Genomic DNA, 21467 nt, shown 5'->3' with positions numbered 1-21467 from the left:
TGTATTTCTGTTTTCTTTAGTCGAGACCTTTTTTTAAAACCACATCTTAGTTTCCTTTAGCTTCTGCATTACACTGTATTGTGCAAACATCTACACCTGTAAAAGGAGATTTCCCAACATTCAGTAGATTTTCTGACATCTATTTTAAGGCAAACCTTGAATTTTGTAGTTCTACAAAGAAGTTAATTTCTAAGACAAGCTGTGTGGTTTAGGTACCTAAACTAAATAGGGGAGTCAACAAAACAGTGAAGTTTAACATAAAACAAGGCATAAAACGGTTAGTCAATTAGTAACGTTATTTCATTCCTACTGTACATCCAGAAGGATCTATATAGGAAGATACAGTTTTTATAGTATTGTCATCAACCAGCGGTGACAAAGTTATTTTTGTTGTGGATTAGAAAGGAAGGACTATACTTATACAACTTATTGTTTGCAATACCAGTTACTATAGTTGTGGTTAGGAGGGATAATGATATGGCTGCATAACAAAAACATTTCCTGGATACAAACCACAGGACAATGTAGCTTCATATATTTTAGCTTTAGGCACTTTTACGGTTGGTTTTTGTTTGCAAAAGTTAATGTTTTCATAATAAAAACTATTAAAAACACCACAAAACAACTCACAAAACCCTTGGAGATGAGGCAGGGCTAACCCTACACTGATCATTCTAGAGAGACCAAACGGCTGTGTTTTAATTTAATTGTCCTAGAAAGGACTTTATCCAAGGTGGCTATACTGTCAACATCCCTTGAAGGTTTTCTCGTTTTGTAATGTATTTTATTGGGGTTTTATGTAGAAGACCAACATAAAGGAGTATATACAGTAACTATGATGGGGAAAGAAAATGATACATAGTTTTAAAACATTTTTTAAATAAAAATATGAACGTGATGTGCATTTGTATTCAGCTTCCCTGAGTCAATACTTTCCCAGAACCACCTTTTGTCCTCAGGGGTTTGTCTCTGTCAGTGTTTTGCCTAAAATTCTTTTTAAAATACTTGAAGCTCATTCAGGTTGGATGGAGAGTATCTGTGAACAGCGGTTTTCAGGTCTTGCCACAGATTCTCAATTTGATTTATGTATGGACTTTGACTGGGTCATTCCAACACAGGAATATACCTTGATCTAAACCATTCCACTGTAGCTTCGGTTGTTGTCTTCCTGGAAGATGAACCTCCAACCCAGTTTCAAGTCTTTTGCAGCATCTAACAGGTTTTCTTCCAGGATTGCCCTTTATTTAGTTCTATACATCTTCTCATCAACCCTGCCCAACTATCCTGTCCTTGCTGAGAGAAAACCATCGCCACAGCTCTGCCCTCTTGCGCAGTAGCCTGTAATCCATCATTCTGATTAAAGGCGAAGCAGGATGTAGTCTTTGCCTCACTGGGTCCGTCCAAACCCTAAACATAAAGCATCTGCTCACAGGACAACTTCCAACTCAGTCTTCGGCACGTGCAATTACACACTCAGAAGTGCCCAGCGCAAATGAATAGATACTGGAAATAATCTAGTCAGGGCAGAGGCTGCGATGACAATCCTGCTGATGTGAATAGAGATGACAAAGGTTAACAAACTGTAACAAATATATAAGTGTATCAAATATAAGTGTAGGCCTTGATCTCAGACATTGTATAGGATTAATGTTAAGGATAAAGCAGTTACGTAAGTGTCAGGTTAAAAATTTTAATAAAAAGAAAATGTAATTTATCACTGAATGGAAAGCTAGATACCCACAGCGTTCGTGAGCAGTAACAAAGGCTCTGCATTGACTGCATTAAATACGTGTTTGACCCATCGCTCTCTAAGCTCTATGCAGAACAGACGTCTACATAAGAGCAGAAATATGTCAGATCAAAACCACTTCCTGAACGCTGTCAGAATAGGAAAGAAAAACGCAATCATCTGCCCACAGTCAGCTCAGTCAGCTTCACATTAAAGATTAAACATGATGCCATGAGCAAGGTACCTTCAGTTTTCTGCAGGATTAAGGCTGTTCAGATGTTCCCTACAGCACACAATTAATTCAATAGCTTTTTCACGGCCTCGATGTAAACAGTCCCACGGTACAGGGTCGTCCAGTATTATTCATATCCATTGAACTATTTCACATGTTGTTACATTACATCCACAAACTTGACTTTATTTCATTTGGGTTTTTAAGTGATAGACCCACGCAAAGTAGTACATAATCATGAACTGGGTGGGAAATTATGTATGTTTTTTAAAGGTTTTGACAGATAAAAATCTGAAAAGTGTGTCATGTTTGCTGTGTCTTCTACTTGGCTTGTGGTAAACTTTAAGCAGAGCTTTTCATGACTTTCTTCTTTTAATTATTGCTTCTTCCCACTCTTCCTGTAAGGCCAGAATGGAGTGCACAACTAAATATCTTATCAAAAAATTCTGAGCTGTGGATCTCTGTAGCTCCTCTAGAGTTACCATCGACCTCTGTTCCTCTAATTAATACTTTAAAAGTCTGTCAGCTTGTGCCTTTCTCTTTCCATATTCAGATTAACCAAAGCTCTGTGAGATGTTCAACGCTTCGGTTTGCTCTGTTCTTTGGTTTTTATGATGCTTGTTTGTTCTGTAATGTTCTCCAAAAAACCTCTCAAACCTTCACAGAACAGAAAAAGAAGTTTAAGGGGTATTTTGCAAGGAACTGTATGAGGAATAGCTTGTTATGCTGTTTAACAGAAGGGCACAAAAACTGATCTCATAAAAGTTTGAAGTAGTTTTACAAGTAAAGAACAATATCTTTTATCTCATATCTTTGGGGGTTTGTTAATCCAGAGACACATGAAACTTTTAGAACATCATGAGATGACCCGAAAAATATGACTTGACCCCTGCTACTCCTCCCATGCTGCTGGAGACAGGCCTTCACAATAAGAGCTGACACCTCTGCACGCAGCCAGCAAGTAATCTGGGATCCTTTCTGAGGAAAACGACCAGCAGGGTTACAGATCTACAGGCTCTGTTTCATGTTGGAGAGCAAGGTTATGTGTCCACCCACTCCTCCTCCCCCCTGCTGTTACCCTGGAGCGGGGAGCCACCTACCGGGATGAAGGGAGAGCTCCGGGGCGGGGACAGATTACTCCTGTATGCAGGAAGGGATTTCCCACTTCCTACTGGGATGCTGCAGTAAACCCTCACAATTAAGGTGAAATATTCAACAATGAAAAAAGTCCGTGTTTATGGCTTTTCAGTCTGCATCGGGAGTTATAATTTTAATTTAAAACTTTATTTCTCTAGGTAAAATATTAGAAATGGACAAATCGTCTTAAATAAAAATTATTTTAAAATATTCACTGTAAGTGTTAAGCTACAATAAAAAGTACAAAAATAAACAGATTCGTTTGCAATGGCTCTGAAATAAATAAATAAAATAAATCCAATGAGCAAAAATAAAAGATTTACTTAATTGATCCAACGACCAGAAAAAAGGCGTCTAGTTCAGTTTTGTTTCAAAAATAAATAAATAAATCATTTTCTTGAATAAAGTTTTTTATGTCACGATTTGAAAAAAGCAGAGAACTGTTGTTTTGTTTTGTTAAAAAAGCTTTTTCAGCATTAGCGATAGGATTCTGTTTTATGACCAAACACAAAATTAATCAGAATTATTTAACTGCTTTTATTTTGAAAACCAAAGCTTGCAGGTTCAGATTAATAAAATCCCAATAAAAACACGACAAGTTATATATATATATATATATATTTTTTTTTTGGGTGTTATATGTATAAACTAAATGTGTTTATTTCAGTTTCATTTGATTTGTTGTTTGTATCCTTCGCTTTTTAGTAATTTCATTCATTTATGTGTTATTTTTAACCATTCAGTTCTGTTGCTTCATTCACAGTTTTACAGAGTTGAGTTACGTTTTGACTTTCGGGTAAAAAGAGAACCGGTACTGAATCTGTTCTGGTTTTGTTCTCATTTAAGGCCGTGCAAAATACGCAAAAAGCTACAAAACGACGCACAAAAAGCGGCTCGAGTTGCAGAGATGCCACGTGGATTTGCGCGTCTATAAATTGTACTGAGGAAACCTCGCTGGAAAAATTCATCCTGCAAATTATCGATCGCGTTTTTTATTAGAAAGTTGATTTCTAATAATGAGCCTCGGCGCTGAAAACGAGATCAAACTAACTAATGAAGATGTAGAATGGAGGACAGAGACGGTCGACAACTATTTTACTGCCTCAGTAATAATTCCTGATCGACTTTTGAAAAATTATTTCGATGTTAAACAAAGTGTGTTTCCGTTAAGAAAAATAACCCCCACGGGTCCTTGGACAACTTGTTGTGCTTTATTTTTAGGTTTTGCATAATTTTGGCTGCATCAATACAAATGCCCTAAAATCTGACCAGATTAAGTATTTTGGGAGAATCATAATTTTTATTTTTGTTCCAAATTCATGAATATCTGTTAGGTATGCTGTTTTGTATGCTGAGGACTGAGACTAATGATGGCATTTAATAAAAAAATTAAAAAATTGATACACAGCTGTTATACATGAAAAGAAATAACACTGCAAAAAAAAAAAAAATGTTCTTGGAAGAGCAGCTTTGTGTCCAAGAGACAGAGGAGGAACACAGATTGAAGGGAAGTCCATGGGTTACAAGAAAGCCCGACTGCTTGGAAGGAAAACATAAAGGAACAAGGAGAGCCTGAGCAGCCATGCAGAGCACTGTGTGTGCAGAGTAGATTGTGTCAGAGGATCAGCTGCATTTAAAATGCACAATACAAGCTCAGAACATTTGAGAAATGGTCCAAACTGCGAATGTCTCATTCAACTCCAAATGGGGATCCATTTTCCCATAAACATCATGTTGCCCTGAAGAAAACTCAAAACTTGTGATAATCCCTGGGAATATTTCTTCTCTGTCTAATAAGCATTTTCATGTAAATGGAGCACATTGTAAACAAAACCAGACTACTCAGAAAGCAAAATGTTTCCATTCAAAATGAAAGATTGTATTCACACCTTCTGCCCCATGTTGGTGGGGAAATTAGTTAATTCTCAGACACTATCAGAAAAACCCAGAATATCTAAATCTCTTCTGCTTTCCATAGCTTTTGTCGCTTGGAAGCCACACCTGAAAGAGCCACGTGTTTAACAAAAAGAGGTGTGTTGCTTGACCTGCTTAAGCTTCATAAGGCAGCTGAAAGGTTGAGTTTGACAAACTGTAAAAAGGGGAAAAACAGACAATTATAGAAACAATAAATACCTTAAATATGCAGAAAATAGAAATGCATTAGATAGATAGATAGATAGATAGATAGATAGATAGATAGATAGATAGATAGATAGATAGATAGATAGATAGATAGATAGATAGATAGATAGATAGATAGATAGATAGATAGATAGATAGATAGATAGATAGATAGATAGATAGATAGATAGATAGATAGATAGATAGATAGATAGATAGATAGATAGATAGATAGATAGATAGATAGATAGATAGATAGATAGATAGATAGATAGATAGATAGATAGATAGATAGATAGATAGATAGATAGATAGATAGATAGATAGATAGATAGATAGATAGATAGATAGATAGATAGATAGATAGATAGATAGATAGATAGATAGATAGATAGATAGATAGATAGATAGATAGATAGAGACAGACAGACAGACAGATCTTTAAGAGCTCCCTTCTTCCTCTTTTGCATGATTAGCCTTGAACAGATGACACATTTGCTTAAAAACCTTCCCAAACTGCACGCATATCGCACTGAGAGAGAAAACTCCTCTTGATGCCAACTAAAAGCCTATTTCCATCCTTCCTAAAAGGTGCTTCAATGCTGGTAATATATTTTGTAGCGCACTGATGCATTTTATGATTTAGAGTTTGTTCGCACTTGAAGGCCATTGGAGGTATTTTTCAGACAGTTTCATTCATTCAGCCTTCCTCCTCCTCCTCCTCCTCCTTGGCAGCAGCAGCAGGAAGCTGAGGCCTTCACATTAACACCCACGGAGTCAGCACTAATGAAGGCCTCAGCGCCTGCCCTGGGCTCCCACACACACACACATACATTTTCTGTCCCTGCACCACATGCACGTCGAAGACATTTTCTTTTTTTTGTTTCTGCATGTGGCAGCGGTCTTACAAGCACAAGTGGTGGTGCGTCAAGTTCCTGCGTGCTTTTCAGCTGCAACAAGTCATTTTGTTTTACGCAGTGACGGTAAAGTGAAAAATAAAAGGAATGGCCTCCAGAAATGAAACACACTGGAAACGCTTTTCCACTTTTGTTTAAATATATCTTATCTGTGCAGTTTAGCTTTAAACAGTTCTATCAGCAGCTATGTTCTTTTTGCAACCTGGGGTGTATTTTTTTAATGATGCTAATATTACAAGCAGGAAATATTACCTGACAGCCCGGTGGGTCAAAGCCTCATTAGAAGTAAATAATTCAAACCTTTTCTGATTTTTCACTTTGGCTAAAATATCTACTTTTAAAAAGGATTACGTTAAGAAAAATACACATTAAAATAATTTCAACTATAAAAGCAACAGTTCAGTCTGTAATAACATGTCTCTCATTAGAATACACTTAACACTAAAAAAGTTCAAATATAACTCCAGCATGCAGTGGGGTTTTTGCATGTATGCGAGCCCCTCCTTCTGCACCTTAGAATGTGATCAGAGAGTCAATAGACAGTTGTTGTTTTTTTTGGCTTGTTTTAAATTAAGTTTATTAATAGTTTTCAAGAACCCAGACAGGGTTTTAATAAATCTGTGATCAGAGTAAAAGTATTCTATCCAGCTTTGACATGATTATATACAGTAACTTTAATGCTTATCTCAGTCTTAGGTCGACTTTCTTCCAGAAAAGCAGAAATATATATATATATATATATACTCATATGTAGATAAAGTTTGAATGGTTGCTGTTGAAGTCCAGAGGTTTTGAAGAAAAAAAACATTGAATTTAGCGCTGATTTGGAAACCTGAGAAAGATGTGTCCTTCATCCTCATGAGCCCACTGTGGTGTACAGCCAGACTGTCTCACAATGCTTATGATGTGCACCACACAGGAGGATGCTCACCCACTTTTGACTCACTCAACATGCCAGTAAGAAATGGAAAACCTTTTCAGGATGCATCTGATAAAAGGCCCTTTTTTTTACCTGCTGCCGCTCCCTGACAGAGTGGCACCCTGGGCAAAGAGCCACACTATTTTAATAAATAATTACAATTTGAACTCATTAACACGCCTCCTTGACTCTGAAATATTCCTAAAAACGAAAATTCACATAAGACTTTCAACCAATTTCCATGGCTGCCATTTATTTAGACTGAACGCGTTTCTCTTCAATTTTTAAGTTTTGGAATATCCCCAAAATAGCTGTATGTTATGAAGAACATTTATATAGTGCATTTTTGAGGATTTCTTTTTCTTTGATCAGAGGAAATTAGATGCAGCACATCCCAGTCCTCCATGATAAAATCCTCCACTGTAATACTGATGCTACTGAATGAGTCAGGGAGGTATTTACTATTCTAATCTGCAGGGTGTACATGGAGGCTCTGCACTAAATTCTGTCCTGTCTAAATATGGGCCTAGATAAAATTCCAATTTAGGCCTGTTGTTCATATTTTCATAGTAATTACTGTTTTTTTTATATCAATACTTTACTCATTGGCTCTGCGTGTTTAAACCATGCCCTTGTCCATCCTATTTTTTATTTGACCTCTTTCTCGCCCTGAATTTGGCGTTTTTTTTTTCTAAGCAAACTAGAAAAAGCGGTTTTGGGCGGAGCCTCATAGCCCCCCCCCCCCCCCCCCCCCCCCCCCCCCCCCCCCCCTTCTGATTGGCTGAGGAACACATCAAAGACTCCGCACACACCGGCGACATTTATAATTAAAATGTTAACCAATTAAAGTAAGCTGTTCACATCCGCAACTCCTCGTAATAACTTCAATAGCATGAATTAACCTAGTGAAATAACTCTTTGTCTGACGTCATAACTATTTTTAAACGAATCTTGTAGTATCGGCAGGGTTCGGAGCAGGAAGCCGTGGGTTCTTCGCTCTTCTTACCTGCGTTTCCGACAGATTCAACTGCCGGGCCAGCTCCGTGCGCTCCCGGCCTACCACGTACTGGCACCGCTGGAACTCCAGCTCCAGCCGGTACAGCTGTTCAGCAGTGAAGGAGGTCCGGGTGCGTTTGGGCCGGTCCAGGTCCAGACCCTTAGGCAAGACGATCTCCCGGATGGTGCCTTTGGCGTCTGCGCAAGTGGTGGAAAACACAAAGAGTCGGTGTATTTCCACACAAGGCCGCTTTACATGATGAATTCAAGCTGCTGTTATTATTATTATCATAATATTATAGGTTGGAATAAAAACAGCTCAGCAACAACTTTTCAGTAAGCAGAAACACAAATGCCTGTTAGGCTGATGGTGTGACTCAGGCCTATATAAGATGGCACTCTGATGTAATATTTATGAGTATACGCATACAGGCATATGGCTTCAGGGCTCAAAAAAGCATGAATGAGTAACTGCTTGTGTCTGTTTTAAAAGTAGAGCAAACTCATAAAAAAAGCAAATGTGTGTGTGTGCATATACATATATATATATATATATATATATATATATATATATATATATATATATATATATATATATATATGTATATATACATATATGTGTGTATATATATATATATGTATATATATATATATATATATATATATATATACACACATATATAATTCCAGTGTCTATGCCGGATCTAAGGAACTAATAAATTTATGTTCAATTTGCCTGATTCATTGACTATAATTATTAAGTATTGAGTAAGCTTCTGGAAATGCTGAAATAAGTATTTTCCACATCTGCATTTTAAAATAATGTTTAACAGTTGTTCTATGTTTTGCCAGAGTTCTTCCAATGTGTGGAAAAATAAAATAAATAAATAAAAAGGCTACTCCGTGTAGTCATATAGTCACCTCAGATCTGATTGGCTGAGAGTTTTTCTTGATTCACGCCGCTAGCGCCCAAGTTAAAGCAGGTAAACCGGTTCCCTGCAGCGTTGCTCTGCAAACAAACGATCTGTTTCCGAGGAGTGGAGCTTCATTCTGAGTAGCCTGGCTTATCACAATGTTGTTTTATTTAACTGTTTCTATTTTGGCATGGATTTTACATGTTTAAACGGGATTTATCTGATTTCGTTATGTTGTTCTTTGTTTGTTTGGATTTTCTCTTTTTTTTAGACTAAGTTATTTATTTTCCTTCAGTAACACGTTTTCTTTTGATCTGAACGGACGTGAAAAATAGAAAAAAATAATAATAATCTTAAAAAATATATATATTTTTCTTTTAACGGGTAAACAGTTACATGTTTTTACATGTTTTACTAATCATAAAAACAAATCAATACATCAAAACTAATTTTATTATTATAATTGTTTTTTTTTTTGACGGACTGTGCATGTTCCTATTTATCAGTATGGCTGGACGCGTAGCAGCAGCAGCAAAAACCTCCTCTTTGTTCATTCATAAAATATGCAGTCCAAAAAATATGAAGAACGCTGAATTAAACATGAAATAGAAGCAGCTGCGACTGTGTCTGACGGAAAGCAACCTTTAACCCGAGGAGCAAAAAGGCCCAAAATGCCTGCAAACATTTATTTATTTATTCATTTATTTATTTGTTTGTTTATTTATTTATTTATTGGATGAATGGGTGTATTTTGTTAGGTAAATATGAGCTCGTAGAACAGTTTCTTCAGACAGATGTCTGGCTCATAAACAGATTTCTTTTTCACACAAAAATAAATTGTAGCTACGTAAAACATATATTAAACTTGTAATGCTCTCCGCATGTGACTTTAATCTGCAGAAATAACCCAAAATGTCAACTATTTTTCCTCCTAGTGTTTCATCAGCATCTACTCGGGTTTTTCCGTCAAGTAGTCTACCTATAAAGAGCTCTGCCATCAGATCAGAAAAAGACACCGAATGTTGCAATAAAAGCACAATAAGGCATGCAAATATGAAGGAAATATTGGACTTTTTTATTTTTTGCCTTAAACCGAAGCAACAATTCAAAATGTGCAGCGTTTTCTGGCACAGAGGAGGAGAGCAGCGGTTGTACAGGGCGACCTGCTGACCTCTCTGTGACCCCGGTCGCTCTGCAAAAAAAAAAGCAACCGGAGCAAGCGGGACTCTGATTCAAAAACACAATCTCTACTCTGCAAACATTCATTCTATAACAACTGGACGGTATGTGCACTAAAACAGGCCCTGAAGCAGGTAATGTGGGACAGTAGGGATGCTTGATGGAGACATTGGTTCACAAACCGCCTCTCAGGCAGCAGCTCCAGTAAATAACAACATGTATAGAAAGGCAAACAATATTTGGGTAACTTCCAGGATCATTAACTTCTGGAATGCTGTTAAATCATATGAACACAACAATACAACAGAATGAAAATGTTTATCTTTTAGTATTATTATTATTATTATTGTTATTGTAGTATTTCTGATTCCGATCAAAAAATGCTAAAACAGTTTTAGTATTTTCATATAAATCTACGCCTATAATATTTTTTACTCGTGTCTTCCCATCTCTTCTTTTTGTCTCTTCGTGTTTTTGTTTTTTTTACTATTGAATGTGTATCATTGCACAATTCATTTAGGCTCTCTGTTTCTTTAAATCCGCTGTTTCTGCTCGCCCAGGCAGCAGCCATCGTCTACTGAGCACCGGCCTGCCACACGAACATGGCCCGACATATTTATTGATTGTGTCTTTGAGAAATCTGCAAAAACACAGGCAGCTGCAAGGGCGATGTTCCAATTCTTTACGCTTATTTTTCTCAGAATAAATTAAAGATGGGATACAAAATAGTATTGAAGGATATTTGAGATGCATTATCGTTCATTCCTATTTTATGATAAGTATACTTTTAAACAGGAATTTACACATATGTATAAACTTCTAAAACTACACTTTTGTATACTGGGTTTTTTTTTTTTTTTGTGTGTGCTTCATATTTCGCTAAATATGACCTACAAGGCAACAGAATAAAAAGCCCTTTTTAGTCATTTTATTTTCATTTTATGAGTCTAAAATCATTCCTATTTGTAATATTTTCTTAATTTAAATTCTAACAGCAACACATTTAATCGAGGACTTTCTTCTATGCAATATTAAATATAATTACCTACTTTTTTGTGCTCCAGCAGAAGGGTGTGAACTTTAATTGAATTTTATGCTGCTGTCATTTAGTAAAAAGCGGGAGAAATACACAGCTTGGTTGGCTGTTTTATTCTTCAGTTATATTGCTATAAAAGAAGTATAACAAGAGGATTAGTTGTAGCCTGCAGGGTGTTTTTATGTTTGTTTGTTTTTTTTTATTTATATCTGGTTACAAACTTTTCTCTTTTTAAAAGTTCACTTTCATTATCAAAAGAAATCTGAACGGTGGAAATGTTATTGAATGAACAATTATTTTTATTTTATGCCGTCTATAGTCCACACTGATGAAGAGTGTAAATAGCCTGTAATTATTATTATTTTTAAATAATTGCCCTATTAATGCGTGCAGGAAAATAATCATGATTAAAACGCTGACATATTTACATTAGAACATTGTCTGCATTGCTGAAGCTGCTGGTTGTAATAACTGTTGCAGGTCTCTGCAGTCCTCCCAGCAGCAGAGGTGCTCTTCTGTCACAACTGCATAGAAAGTTGAGTCTATAGAAATAGTGAATCTCTTTAAACCCAATTTGTCAGTTTAGAATATTTTTAAATACACGTTTGAATAAATAAAAAAAATTAATTACAATATTGACTGATGAGATTTCGTTCCAATTAAAAGTCATGTTTTTTTGTCTTTCTGTTTAATAAAAATGGAAAAGCCAAATCTATAACGGCCAGCCCTGGACTTGGCCAGTTATTGATGGTTGTGTTTCTGATAAAATGATGGCTAGAATAGCCCCTGATCTCCCAGTTTGATGTTTAGTTTGACAACGTCGCAGCCCACTTACCCCTCACTAATATCCTCCGACAGTAGTCCGGGTCCACTCCCAGAAGTTTGTCGTGTCCGTCCTCGCTGGAGGACGTCGGCGTGGACGCGGAGGTCCCCGGGGTGTCGGTGGAGCTCTGCACCGGGGACCTGCTGCCTATGTCGGGGCGGCACTTGCCCTCCATCCTGTCCAGCGGGTTGGGTGCACAGCGGTGGCTCCCATCGCCCATAGTCGTGGCCTGATCGAACATCTACAACTAAGTTAGAGTCTCTCTGAGGTACAGTTTCTACTGCCTTCCTTCTTCCTCTCTAGTCGTCACTCTTCACCTTCTACTTTCTTCTCTTCACAAATGTTCTCCAGAGATGAGCTGAGCATGCCCACTTCTTCCTCAAATGAAAACAGAAGTAGATCCACTTATAAAGGCATGGTGGGGTCCAGGAGCGGAACCGGTTTGCAGTTCAGGTGTGGCGGCATGACGCACGGTCCAGAATCCGAACCAGGAGGAGGTTTCGCCGGCGGGCTAAGGGGAGGAGACCTCGGGCTTTTTATTCAAGCAGCAGCAGCCAGGAGGTGCAGGTGGAGATGCATGGTGAAGATCTGTGGAGGAACAGGGAGGTGCCACAAAAAAGCTCACACACTGCTCACCCACGGAGAAAAAAAGTGAGAGGCGGTGCGCAGGAAAAGGGAGGAAAAAATCTGAGCAGCAGGTACAGTTCAGAACAAATTAGATAAAGTTTCTGCTGGTTTGTCCAGATCAGCTCACTTCTAGTCACACTAGCTGCCTTGGCGGATCCTTGGAGTGTGTGATGGTGGTGGTGCCACATAAAGAAGGTCGGCGCACAGGAAAAAGATGTCTTAGATAAATCCCTTCTATGGGGACTGTTAGGAAAGGGGAAAATACCAGCGGTCAAATAAAGTTTGGAGCGCCCTTCTTAGGTTTGTTTTTGCTGTTTATAGTTTGCTTAAGAGCAGAACCATCAGGTTCCACCCTGTCTTAACGAACAGAGCAGAGGATGGTGAGGGGAGGACGTGTGGGTAATGTTTCTGCTGATACGCTCTGTTTTACAGAGGCAGGATCTCTACACGTCATTTCCTGCCTACTGCAGGCGCGAAGCTGATTGGTTAGCGGCCAGGGCACGTTTTAACAGACCGGTCGAAGAGGGGGGGGGGGGGGGGCAAGAAGCGATGAGACGATGGTTGGGTTTTCAACTCCGCAAACGGCAAGCCACATGTGCGTGTCCATTGATAAGTATACATCTAAAAACGTAACTTATTTCAGTAATTCAGTTCAAAAAACGAAAGTAGTAAATTATATAGATCAGAGCAACAGAAAAGATCTGTGATACAGAAATGTGATAGTAAGGCTTACAGAATCATGAGGAAGACAGTCAACTTGATAATTGAAAATTCAACGCCCTCTACAAGGAGGGTGAGCCACAAAAGGTAATTCCTGAATAAACTGGATATTCACAGAGTGTGAATACTTTATGGAAAATTAAGTGGAAGGAAAATGTGTGGTTTTACCGAAGCAAAGCCTATTCAAGAGTTTGGGTGAGAACCACAAGGCATAGCACCAAAAGCTGGTTCAATGACCACGTTGTTCCTGACTGACCAGCAAACTCCTCTGACCTGAACCCATTGAAAATCTATGGAGTATTGTTAAGAGGAAGATGAGAGACACCAGACCCAACAATTCAGATGTCCTGAAGGCTGGGCTTCCATCACACCTCAGCAGAACCACAGGCTGAGCGCCTCCATGCCACGCTGCAGTGATGTAGTAATTCAAGCAAAAGGAGTATTGAGTGCATATACTGTACAGTACAAGGACATGACCTATCTGCATTGAATACATTCTTTGTGGGTAAACGTTGTTGTGTAAACTGGGCCAAATTCAGTCAAATTTAAGAATTATCTTTTGACTTGTAGTTAAGAAATGTTCTGTGCTGTAGCATAAATTGTTTGTCTCCATTTAAACCAGTTCAGTCACAGCGCTGTTGCTAAAACTTGCTAGCTTGATGGTAAGGTTGACATCCAGCATTCTAGGTTTCTTACCCGAGGATAGTCTTTAACTTCGATTTTGATCATCTTAGTAAGTTATGTATGGTAAAAAAGATTGTTGGATGAAAATGTTTCTGTGTTAGAGCAATAATTTCAGTTCGTGTCCATTTCTAACCACTTTAGCTACAGCGCTAATGCTAAAGTCAAACTTGCTAGGAAGCCGAGCTTCCCAACCCTTGGATAGTTTATTACTATGTCAGTAATGCTTTAGACCATATAGTCACAAAGTCATTCTTATTTGGCAATATTTTTTAACAAGACAGGACAAATATGAGCAAAGCAATGTTAGTAATAATTAACAGGAATTTAAGTCATTTGGTTAATAAGTACACTTTAAAGATTTGTTCGAATTTAATTAACTTATTTAAGTGTCTTTTAGTTGTTAAACTCACATGATTTCTGCTCAGAGAAAATCTAACCCAAATAAAATGAATGGATGTAAATTGTTAAATCAATTTTATTGGTTAAATCCAAACAGTTTGTTTTATGTATCATTTTTAAACTTAAATGTATGATGAAGGCTATTTGTGAAGAATTTGTGATAGAACAGAAACAATAAGGTTCTGGATATTATTTATTTATTTATTTTTTGCACAATTGTTTTTGTTTTGTTTTATTTTTATTTTTTTTAGTTTATCATGATAGCACCCGGATTAAACCCAAACTGTTTCTAAAACAAAAACTCACATCAGACACATTTTCCTTAGTTTTAATATGTTTACCCTTCATTTAGCCCCCTCTGTGGCTCATTCCGGCCTTCTTTGAAGATTTGTATTTAAAGATGGGAACCAAAGCTAGGTGACAACAAAAATCATTTAAATAACATTTAACACGTTTGTGTGCTTTTAGATACAGTTGCTTTCTTAGATGAGCAGATTGTACTCTGTAACACAAAAACACACTCCTAAATAAACGTGTAAAAGCATAACCACTGTGATAAACCCACACAACTTGATGTTAGTGAGGATAAAGCCTCTCATTCAACTATTCAATGTATGTATACAGAGCAAATCTTGGGCAAACAGAGGTCTGTTTCCCTGCCAGCTTGATGTTTGTTGTGATTGTGAGATAATATTGGTTGTAGGAGGACAACTGAAACGCTAGGTAGAATTTCCTCTTTACAGGTGAAACATCTCTGAAAACACAGCGCAAAGAGAGCTTTTTCAGCATGGATTATATAATTATAGTTTTGCAGTTTGTGTGTGTGTTTTTTCTTATTTTTCCTTATCCAAGGCCATAATTACTGCACACAGCAATGGGTCGTTACTCCTTTCAGCTGGCCTAATCTCACACAGGATGAATAGAAACTGTCAATCAGATGCTGCACTCAGCAGCGAGACAAGAGGGGACTGATTGCTGCTGCTGCCACCAAACACACACAAACACACACACACACACACACACACACACACACACACACACACACACACACAAGCTTTTCTCCTCATTCTGCCTTGTATTTACACTTTCTGCCTTCACTGATGCAGAACTAAAACCCTCCAAAAACATATTTTTCCTCCACATTTCCATATTTAGTATCACCAGTTATTGATAAATATAACATAAGAAGGAGCATAAACAAACAGCAAAGGGAAAGTAATTCATAATTCTCTAAATTACACATGCAGCCAAAACGGATACAAGATTCCTAAAGATAGAATCCTCACACTGTATGTTTTACTTGATGTTATTTCTGCTTCTACGCAATATGAATGTAAACACTCTAAAACAGCAGAGAATTTGTAGATTATTAAATAAAGCCATCAAATTGTTTGAAATTTAATTTTAAACATATTAATTTGTACATTTGATGTTCAATAATGGCTAAATTCTAACAAAATAATCTACTACTTTTCATTTGGTAACAAAAAATCCTAAATATCTTTGAATAAAGTTTAGGTGCATAGGTTGATTCAGTCAGGCTGAAATGTTGCATGTGGGTTGGAATATGAGCTTAATAAAAGTTAAGATTTGTCATAAGACCTGTGCTTGAGAGGGTTTCTGTTGGAGGAAGATTTTAGGTTTGTATCCAGCTTTAAGTTAAGCAACAGCACCAATGCTTCAGTCAAACTTGCTACACTATAAAAGGGACTTTTAAATGATTTTAAATGCTTACCATTTAAATTACCTACATTTAAATTAAACATAAATGTAATTTTTTGTAAAAGTCACATCTTACCAACATTAACTAATATTTTCAGCAACAAATTCAACCTAAGTGTTTTGATTTGACATGGTGATGTTGATTCGGTCACAATTTCCACTGATTGCGTTTTGTCACCAGCAGAGAACGGTAAGGCTAGCATGATTGGTTTTGTTATGAATGAATATATAATTATAGTAAAAATAAAGAACTGTCATAAAACTGTCATAATGTGGGTTTTTGTTGGACCAAAATGCGGGGGAAAACTCCTGAAGCTCGAGGTTTTCAGGTGTAGAGTTGAGGCGGATGGCTCGGAGGCCGACCCCGACAGATCCAAAATTCAGGCGGTCGGTGTTCTGTCCGAACAGCATACAAATCAGATTGGCACACCTTGCATTAATTACCTTGCATTAGCGTATGGTTCCCCTTGACCCGTCAAGTCAGCATACGGACGACAAAAACGGTAAGCACATGATGTTTATGATTATTTTTTTTATATAATTGTAGGGCGTCGTTGTTTGAATTTTACGACGGAGTACTAGGGCCATGCTAAGATATATATTAGCATATATATTATTCTCGTAACATTACGAGAATAAAGTTGTAAAATTTTGAGAATAATGCCATAATATTACAAGATCAAAGAGGTAGCCTACTTTGATGTAAACTCTTAAGAGAAAGAGCAGTCTTCATCCTGAGTTAAAATGCTCGGCCTAGGCTGCAGTTTGGGTGAGCTTGGTTGATTACTCTGTCTTATTAAAACGACTTTTTTGTCTCAAAATATTAGAACTTTACTCTCATATTATTACGACTTTATTCTCGTAATATCATGACTTTATTTTCCTAGTATTATGACTTTATTTTCGTAATGTTACAACTTTATAATCCTAATTTTTAAAAAAAGGTCTTAGTATGGCCCTAATACTCCGTTGTAGATTAGCTTTTTTCCAGGGGTGTAGATTTAAATGCATGTTTTGCCTGTACTGTTATTTCAAACTGTCAGACACATAAATGAGGTTTCAAAGCATAACTGATATTGAGGAAATGGTCGGAGATTAAACCAAAATATAGCCGATAACACTAAGTGTATGCTGGTCTGACAGGACATGCTTGTTAGACAGATATAGCTGTCGGTTTGTGGTACGCATATGTCGATCTGACGATGTATGCTGCCTGGACAGAACACCGGCCTGGTGGCCATCCCCGGCAGATCCGGTGATCAGCAGGCCGACGATTAGCTGGCCGGCAACGTAGGAGCCGATGATCTGACGGCCAGCGGCGGGACCAGGAGAACCCATGGTGGAGCTCAGAGGTGCGGTGCGGAAACCGCTGGAACCCAGGAGAGCAGTGCAGAGACCGCTGGGACATTCGACCAGACTGTGGAGTTCTGCGGCAGAGCCGCCGAGGCACAGCCAGCGAAGAGGGTGCGTCCTCACACCCCTCAGGGACAGGAACAGGAAGTGGAGACAGGTCTTCCACGAACTCCTCCAGAATGGGAACCAGAGATGGTGGCAGTTTGTCCCTGGAGCCCTCCAGGACAGGACAAGGAACAGGAGCAGGAAGTGGAGGCAGTCCATCCACGAGCCGCTCACGGACAGGAACAGAGTGTGAGGGTGGCTCGGCTTGGGACCCCTCTGGAACAGGACCAGGAACAGGATCGGGGTGTGGAGGCGGTTCATCCAAGAACCCCTCCGGAACAGGACCAGAAACTGGATCAGGAGTCGGGAGCAGCAGCGATGGCTAATCAGGAATGAAGCCATGAGCCGGAAAGCCGCCTCCAGCTTCAATGGATAGGCGAGCGGAGGAGGGGACAGGAGGCCTCCTCATTGAAGTGGCGATTTCATCTAGGGCCCTTTGTCGCTCGGCCTCAATGATGTGGTGAATCCGAGGATCAGGAAGAAAATCCTTCCTCACCTCGAGCCAGTCTTGGAGGCTGGCAGCTATCTCCAGCCTCCTCCATGGGGAGCTGGGAGAGGTAGCAAGGTGGAAAAACAGTTTAGCGAGGACTTCACCTCTCTTAAACTCCCTCTCCATTCCTCCCGCTTGGTCCCGTTGGCTGGTTCCTACTGTCATAATGTGAGTTTTTGTTGGACCAAAATGCGGGGAAGAACTCCTGAAGCTCGAGGTTTTCAGGTAAGACGAGTCTTTATTTTCCATTGCAGGACACCAACGGGTTAGCCAACACACGAGATCGCACATACACATAAGATAAGGAACCAGCCGGGAACAACGGAAACAAACGGGCTTAAATACAAAACTGAACAGCAGGGGGAACCAATGACAAATGTGACAAGACAATCAGGGGAAAACACAGAACAGGTGTGGACTTGGGGTGCAGGGAGACAGAAAACAAAGGACCAGAATATAACAAAAACACAAACTCAAGAACTCAAAACACAAGCAGGTATGACAAAAACTTGTAGTTGGGAAAGTTTCTGTGAGAATTACATTTTGTATCCAACTTTAACCAGTTCAACAACAGCGCTAATGCTAAAGATTTAAACTTGCTAGCTAGCTAAGCCTCTGAACCCTGAGGCAACAAACAGCACAGTTTAGCAATGGCTAGCAAGGAAAAATGTTTTCATCCCACATTTTAGGATCAATTTAAAAGCTTTAATTCTTTTCTGATTGTTGTTTCTTTTTAAAATGGATCAAATCAGGCGACTTGATGAAAGATAAAGATGCTTGTTAGTCATGGTCCTCCTGCCAAGATGGACCCAGTGGAGACGTCTGTTGTGATAAAGGGGGTCCTTTGCATACGTAAAACCTGTTTGAGCATATTAATGACTGCAGCAGTAAAACTGTTAGTCAGTCTGAGCTTGTGTTGGTTTTCAGATGTATCTACAGGAAGATGACCATGGGCTGAGAGGTGTTAAATAAATGCTGTTATGCTGTTGTTATGAACTCTTGGTTGTGCAGATTTTTGGACTTCCATTTTCTTAATAAAAAATAAACTAAATAATAAATTCGTAGACAACTTGCCTTTCTCTAAAGTACAAGTCAATAAAATAAATCCATTTGAACAATTAAATTAATTTCAATTTTGTTGAGTGCACACATTGGTAAATGGGTTTAAATGTAGCTAATTAATCTTATTGTATTTTAGCTGTTACACTTACATAATTTGTATTCATAACTAATCAAAATCTACCTAAATTGTTTAAATGTTATCAGTTTTTTTAATCTTTGTAGATTTCTTCCCTTTGGTTGGTTAAGATACATTTTGTATCATTGTTCCACTGTTGATTTTGGTTGTATGTTTGGATGCAGAAAGTATGACACTTGGAGTAGTCTTTGTAAAACAGAAATAAAAAAAAACATTTTCATTAAAAATCTTTAAGTGGTTTGTACAAACAGAAAACCCAAAGTTTTACCACTCATGTCAATTAGACGTTTAAATGAAATAAATACATGGTACCATAACATGAAAATTTCATATATTTTACTTGATGATACAGCTTCTTATGAGCTGCAGCAATATGACATTGGACTCTCATGCAGGCTGTTTTAGACACATTTTAAAGCACATTATCATTATATCAGTTTTATATTGGAAGAAGTGAAAAATAATTTAACAGTTCGGCTTCAAAAAAAGACCTCCATAAGCACAGATATTTTTCTGCAGCTGAAGCTGAAGCTGCAGCTTAGCTATACTTTCCTTTGGTTTGAACTACAGTAACAATTTTATCATACATCGCTGGCCTGGTCTGTATGGAGTCTTTCTATCAACCAGTGCAAAGGAATCCTCAGTTTCTTCCTTATTATTATAAGCAGCCCTGAGTTCGTTTTAGTAAATCTTCAATCCAGTTGTACCCAAACACTACTTGTGCTGCGCTCAGACTCCCACTTCCACGAAACCGCAGCAGATAAAAGGCGGCATATAGCTGCTGTCACAGCCACGCAAGTCACGCCTGAACCAACCCACGGGCCAAAAGGGAAAACTGTATGTTTACACCACGCAGCGACCGTCTCACGCCTCCTCTCCCCGCCCCGCACCGCTGGTGTGGAGCTGGACTGCAGCCTGGCGGAGATGAATCTGATCAATCAGATCAATCAGCAGAGATAACTGTAATCCCGCAGGTCAGATGGAGGCCACCGGGCCACGCAGAGTTCACTCATCCCACTCACAAGCTCCCAGACAAATCTGTGCAGGAATGGCGCACATTTGAGCCACGTGTGTAAGAGTTAAAGGTTTCATATTTGGTCGTAAAAGGCGCATCGAAAATATAAAATAAAGGTAAAACAAAAGCCTATAGGGTATACAAAGAAGAAATGAGAGGAAATTACAGTAAAATTAAAGTGAATAAAAATATCCATCCGCTTTCAGAACAAAGGCGTACTTTGGTATTTTTTCTGCGTTTGATAGATTTTGTGCCCTATGAAATACTTTTTACAATCTGTTAGCGGAAGTTAGAAAATAAAGCTTCACATTAAACACAAAATGCTGCCAAAACAAAGCAGACAAGTGCAAAACAGATGAAGAAAATTAGTCTAAACTGCGGAAAAACTACCACTCAAAGTGCGGAACACAGCACGCAAATATGACCTTTTATTTGAGGATATTATCATGAGAACATTTACTCGTTTATAGGCTACAACATTGAGTTTATTGGAACTTTAACTTCATAGATAGGCTACAAGAAAACAAAATTAAAGTGAGAAATAAAGTCTGTATCACGAGCAGAGTGATCGATTTATTGATTATATAATTAAAGTTTCCTTTTTTGAGATTTAAAGTTTTAACTGTCCATTAATATTAAAAACTAATGTTGAATATTTATCCAATTTTAACTCCCTGAAGCCGCATTTTAACCAGAAATAATCAAGAAGCGAGTTAAAAGCGCTATTTGGTTCTCACCATGCGGAAACTAACTTTTACTTCAGGGTAGAAAAGTCGTTAAAACTGTGAAACTGGTTCATTATTCAATATTCAGAGGTTTATTTCCCGCACATCGGCAAGTATTTTAAAGCATCATTCGCTGTGCATTTTGTTCTGTGTTAGCAGGAGCGTTAGAACCATACTGGATCACAAGATCTGAATATAAATCAGGTGCAAACTCTACCTAATATTTATTTCATAACGGTTCTTTTAAATATAAACACACGAGAACAGATAAAAGGGGACCAGCACTTACAAACAAGACTTATTTCAATTATTCATGGTCCAAGTCACAGGCTTCAAGTCTTCTTCAGTACATTATATTTTTATAAAACCATTTAGAGATAAAACACTCTGGATAACTTTTGACTGGAAGGTTTGGACATTTATATG

The 21467-nt window shown here is 38.2% G+C and overlaps 1 protein-coding gene and 1 long non-coding RNA gene across 2 annotated transcripts in view; one reads left to right on the top strand and one right to left on the bottom strand.

The window, feature by feature from the left end:
* The window catches only part of vax2 (ventral anterior homeobox 2), a 28501-nt gene extending 16144 nt beyond the window's left edge, over positions 1-12357 (bottom strand). Inside the window, exons 1-2 of the mRNA XM_047385047.1 lie at positions 12016-12357; positions 8062-8249 (exon numbers count right to left, since the gene is read on the bottom strand). Of these exons, the coding sequence (XP_047241003.1) occupies positions 8062-8249; positions 12016-12244 (417 nt within the window). The 5' untranslated portion in view covers positions 12245-12357. The remainder of the gene's footprint in view (positions 1-8061; positions 8250-12015) is intronic.
* On the top strand, positions 12137-13038 carry LOC124880118. The gene is made up of 2 exons (XR_007041237.1): positions 12137-12271; positions 12355-13038. It is a non-coding gene; the product is annotated as an uncharacterized LOC124880118 (long non-coding RNA).
* The last annotated feature ends 8429 nt before the right edge of the window (positions 13039-21467 follow it).

This window comes from Girardinichthys multiradiatus, chromosome 14, assembly GCF_021462225.1.
Source record: "Girardinichthys multiradiatus isolate DD_20200921_A chromosome 14, DD_fGirMul_XY1, whole genome shotgun sequence".
In the NCBI taxonomy this organism is placed as follows: domain Eukaryota; kingdom Metazoa; phylum Chordata; class Actinopteri; order Cyprinodontiformes; family Goodeidae; genus Girardinichthys; species Girardinichthys multiradiatus.
The sequence above is the reverse complement of the archived record's forward strand: the minus strand, read 5'-3'. Positions and strand labels throughout refer to the sequence as shown.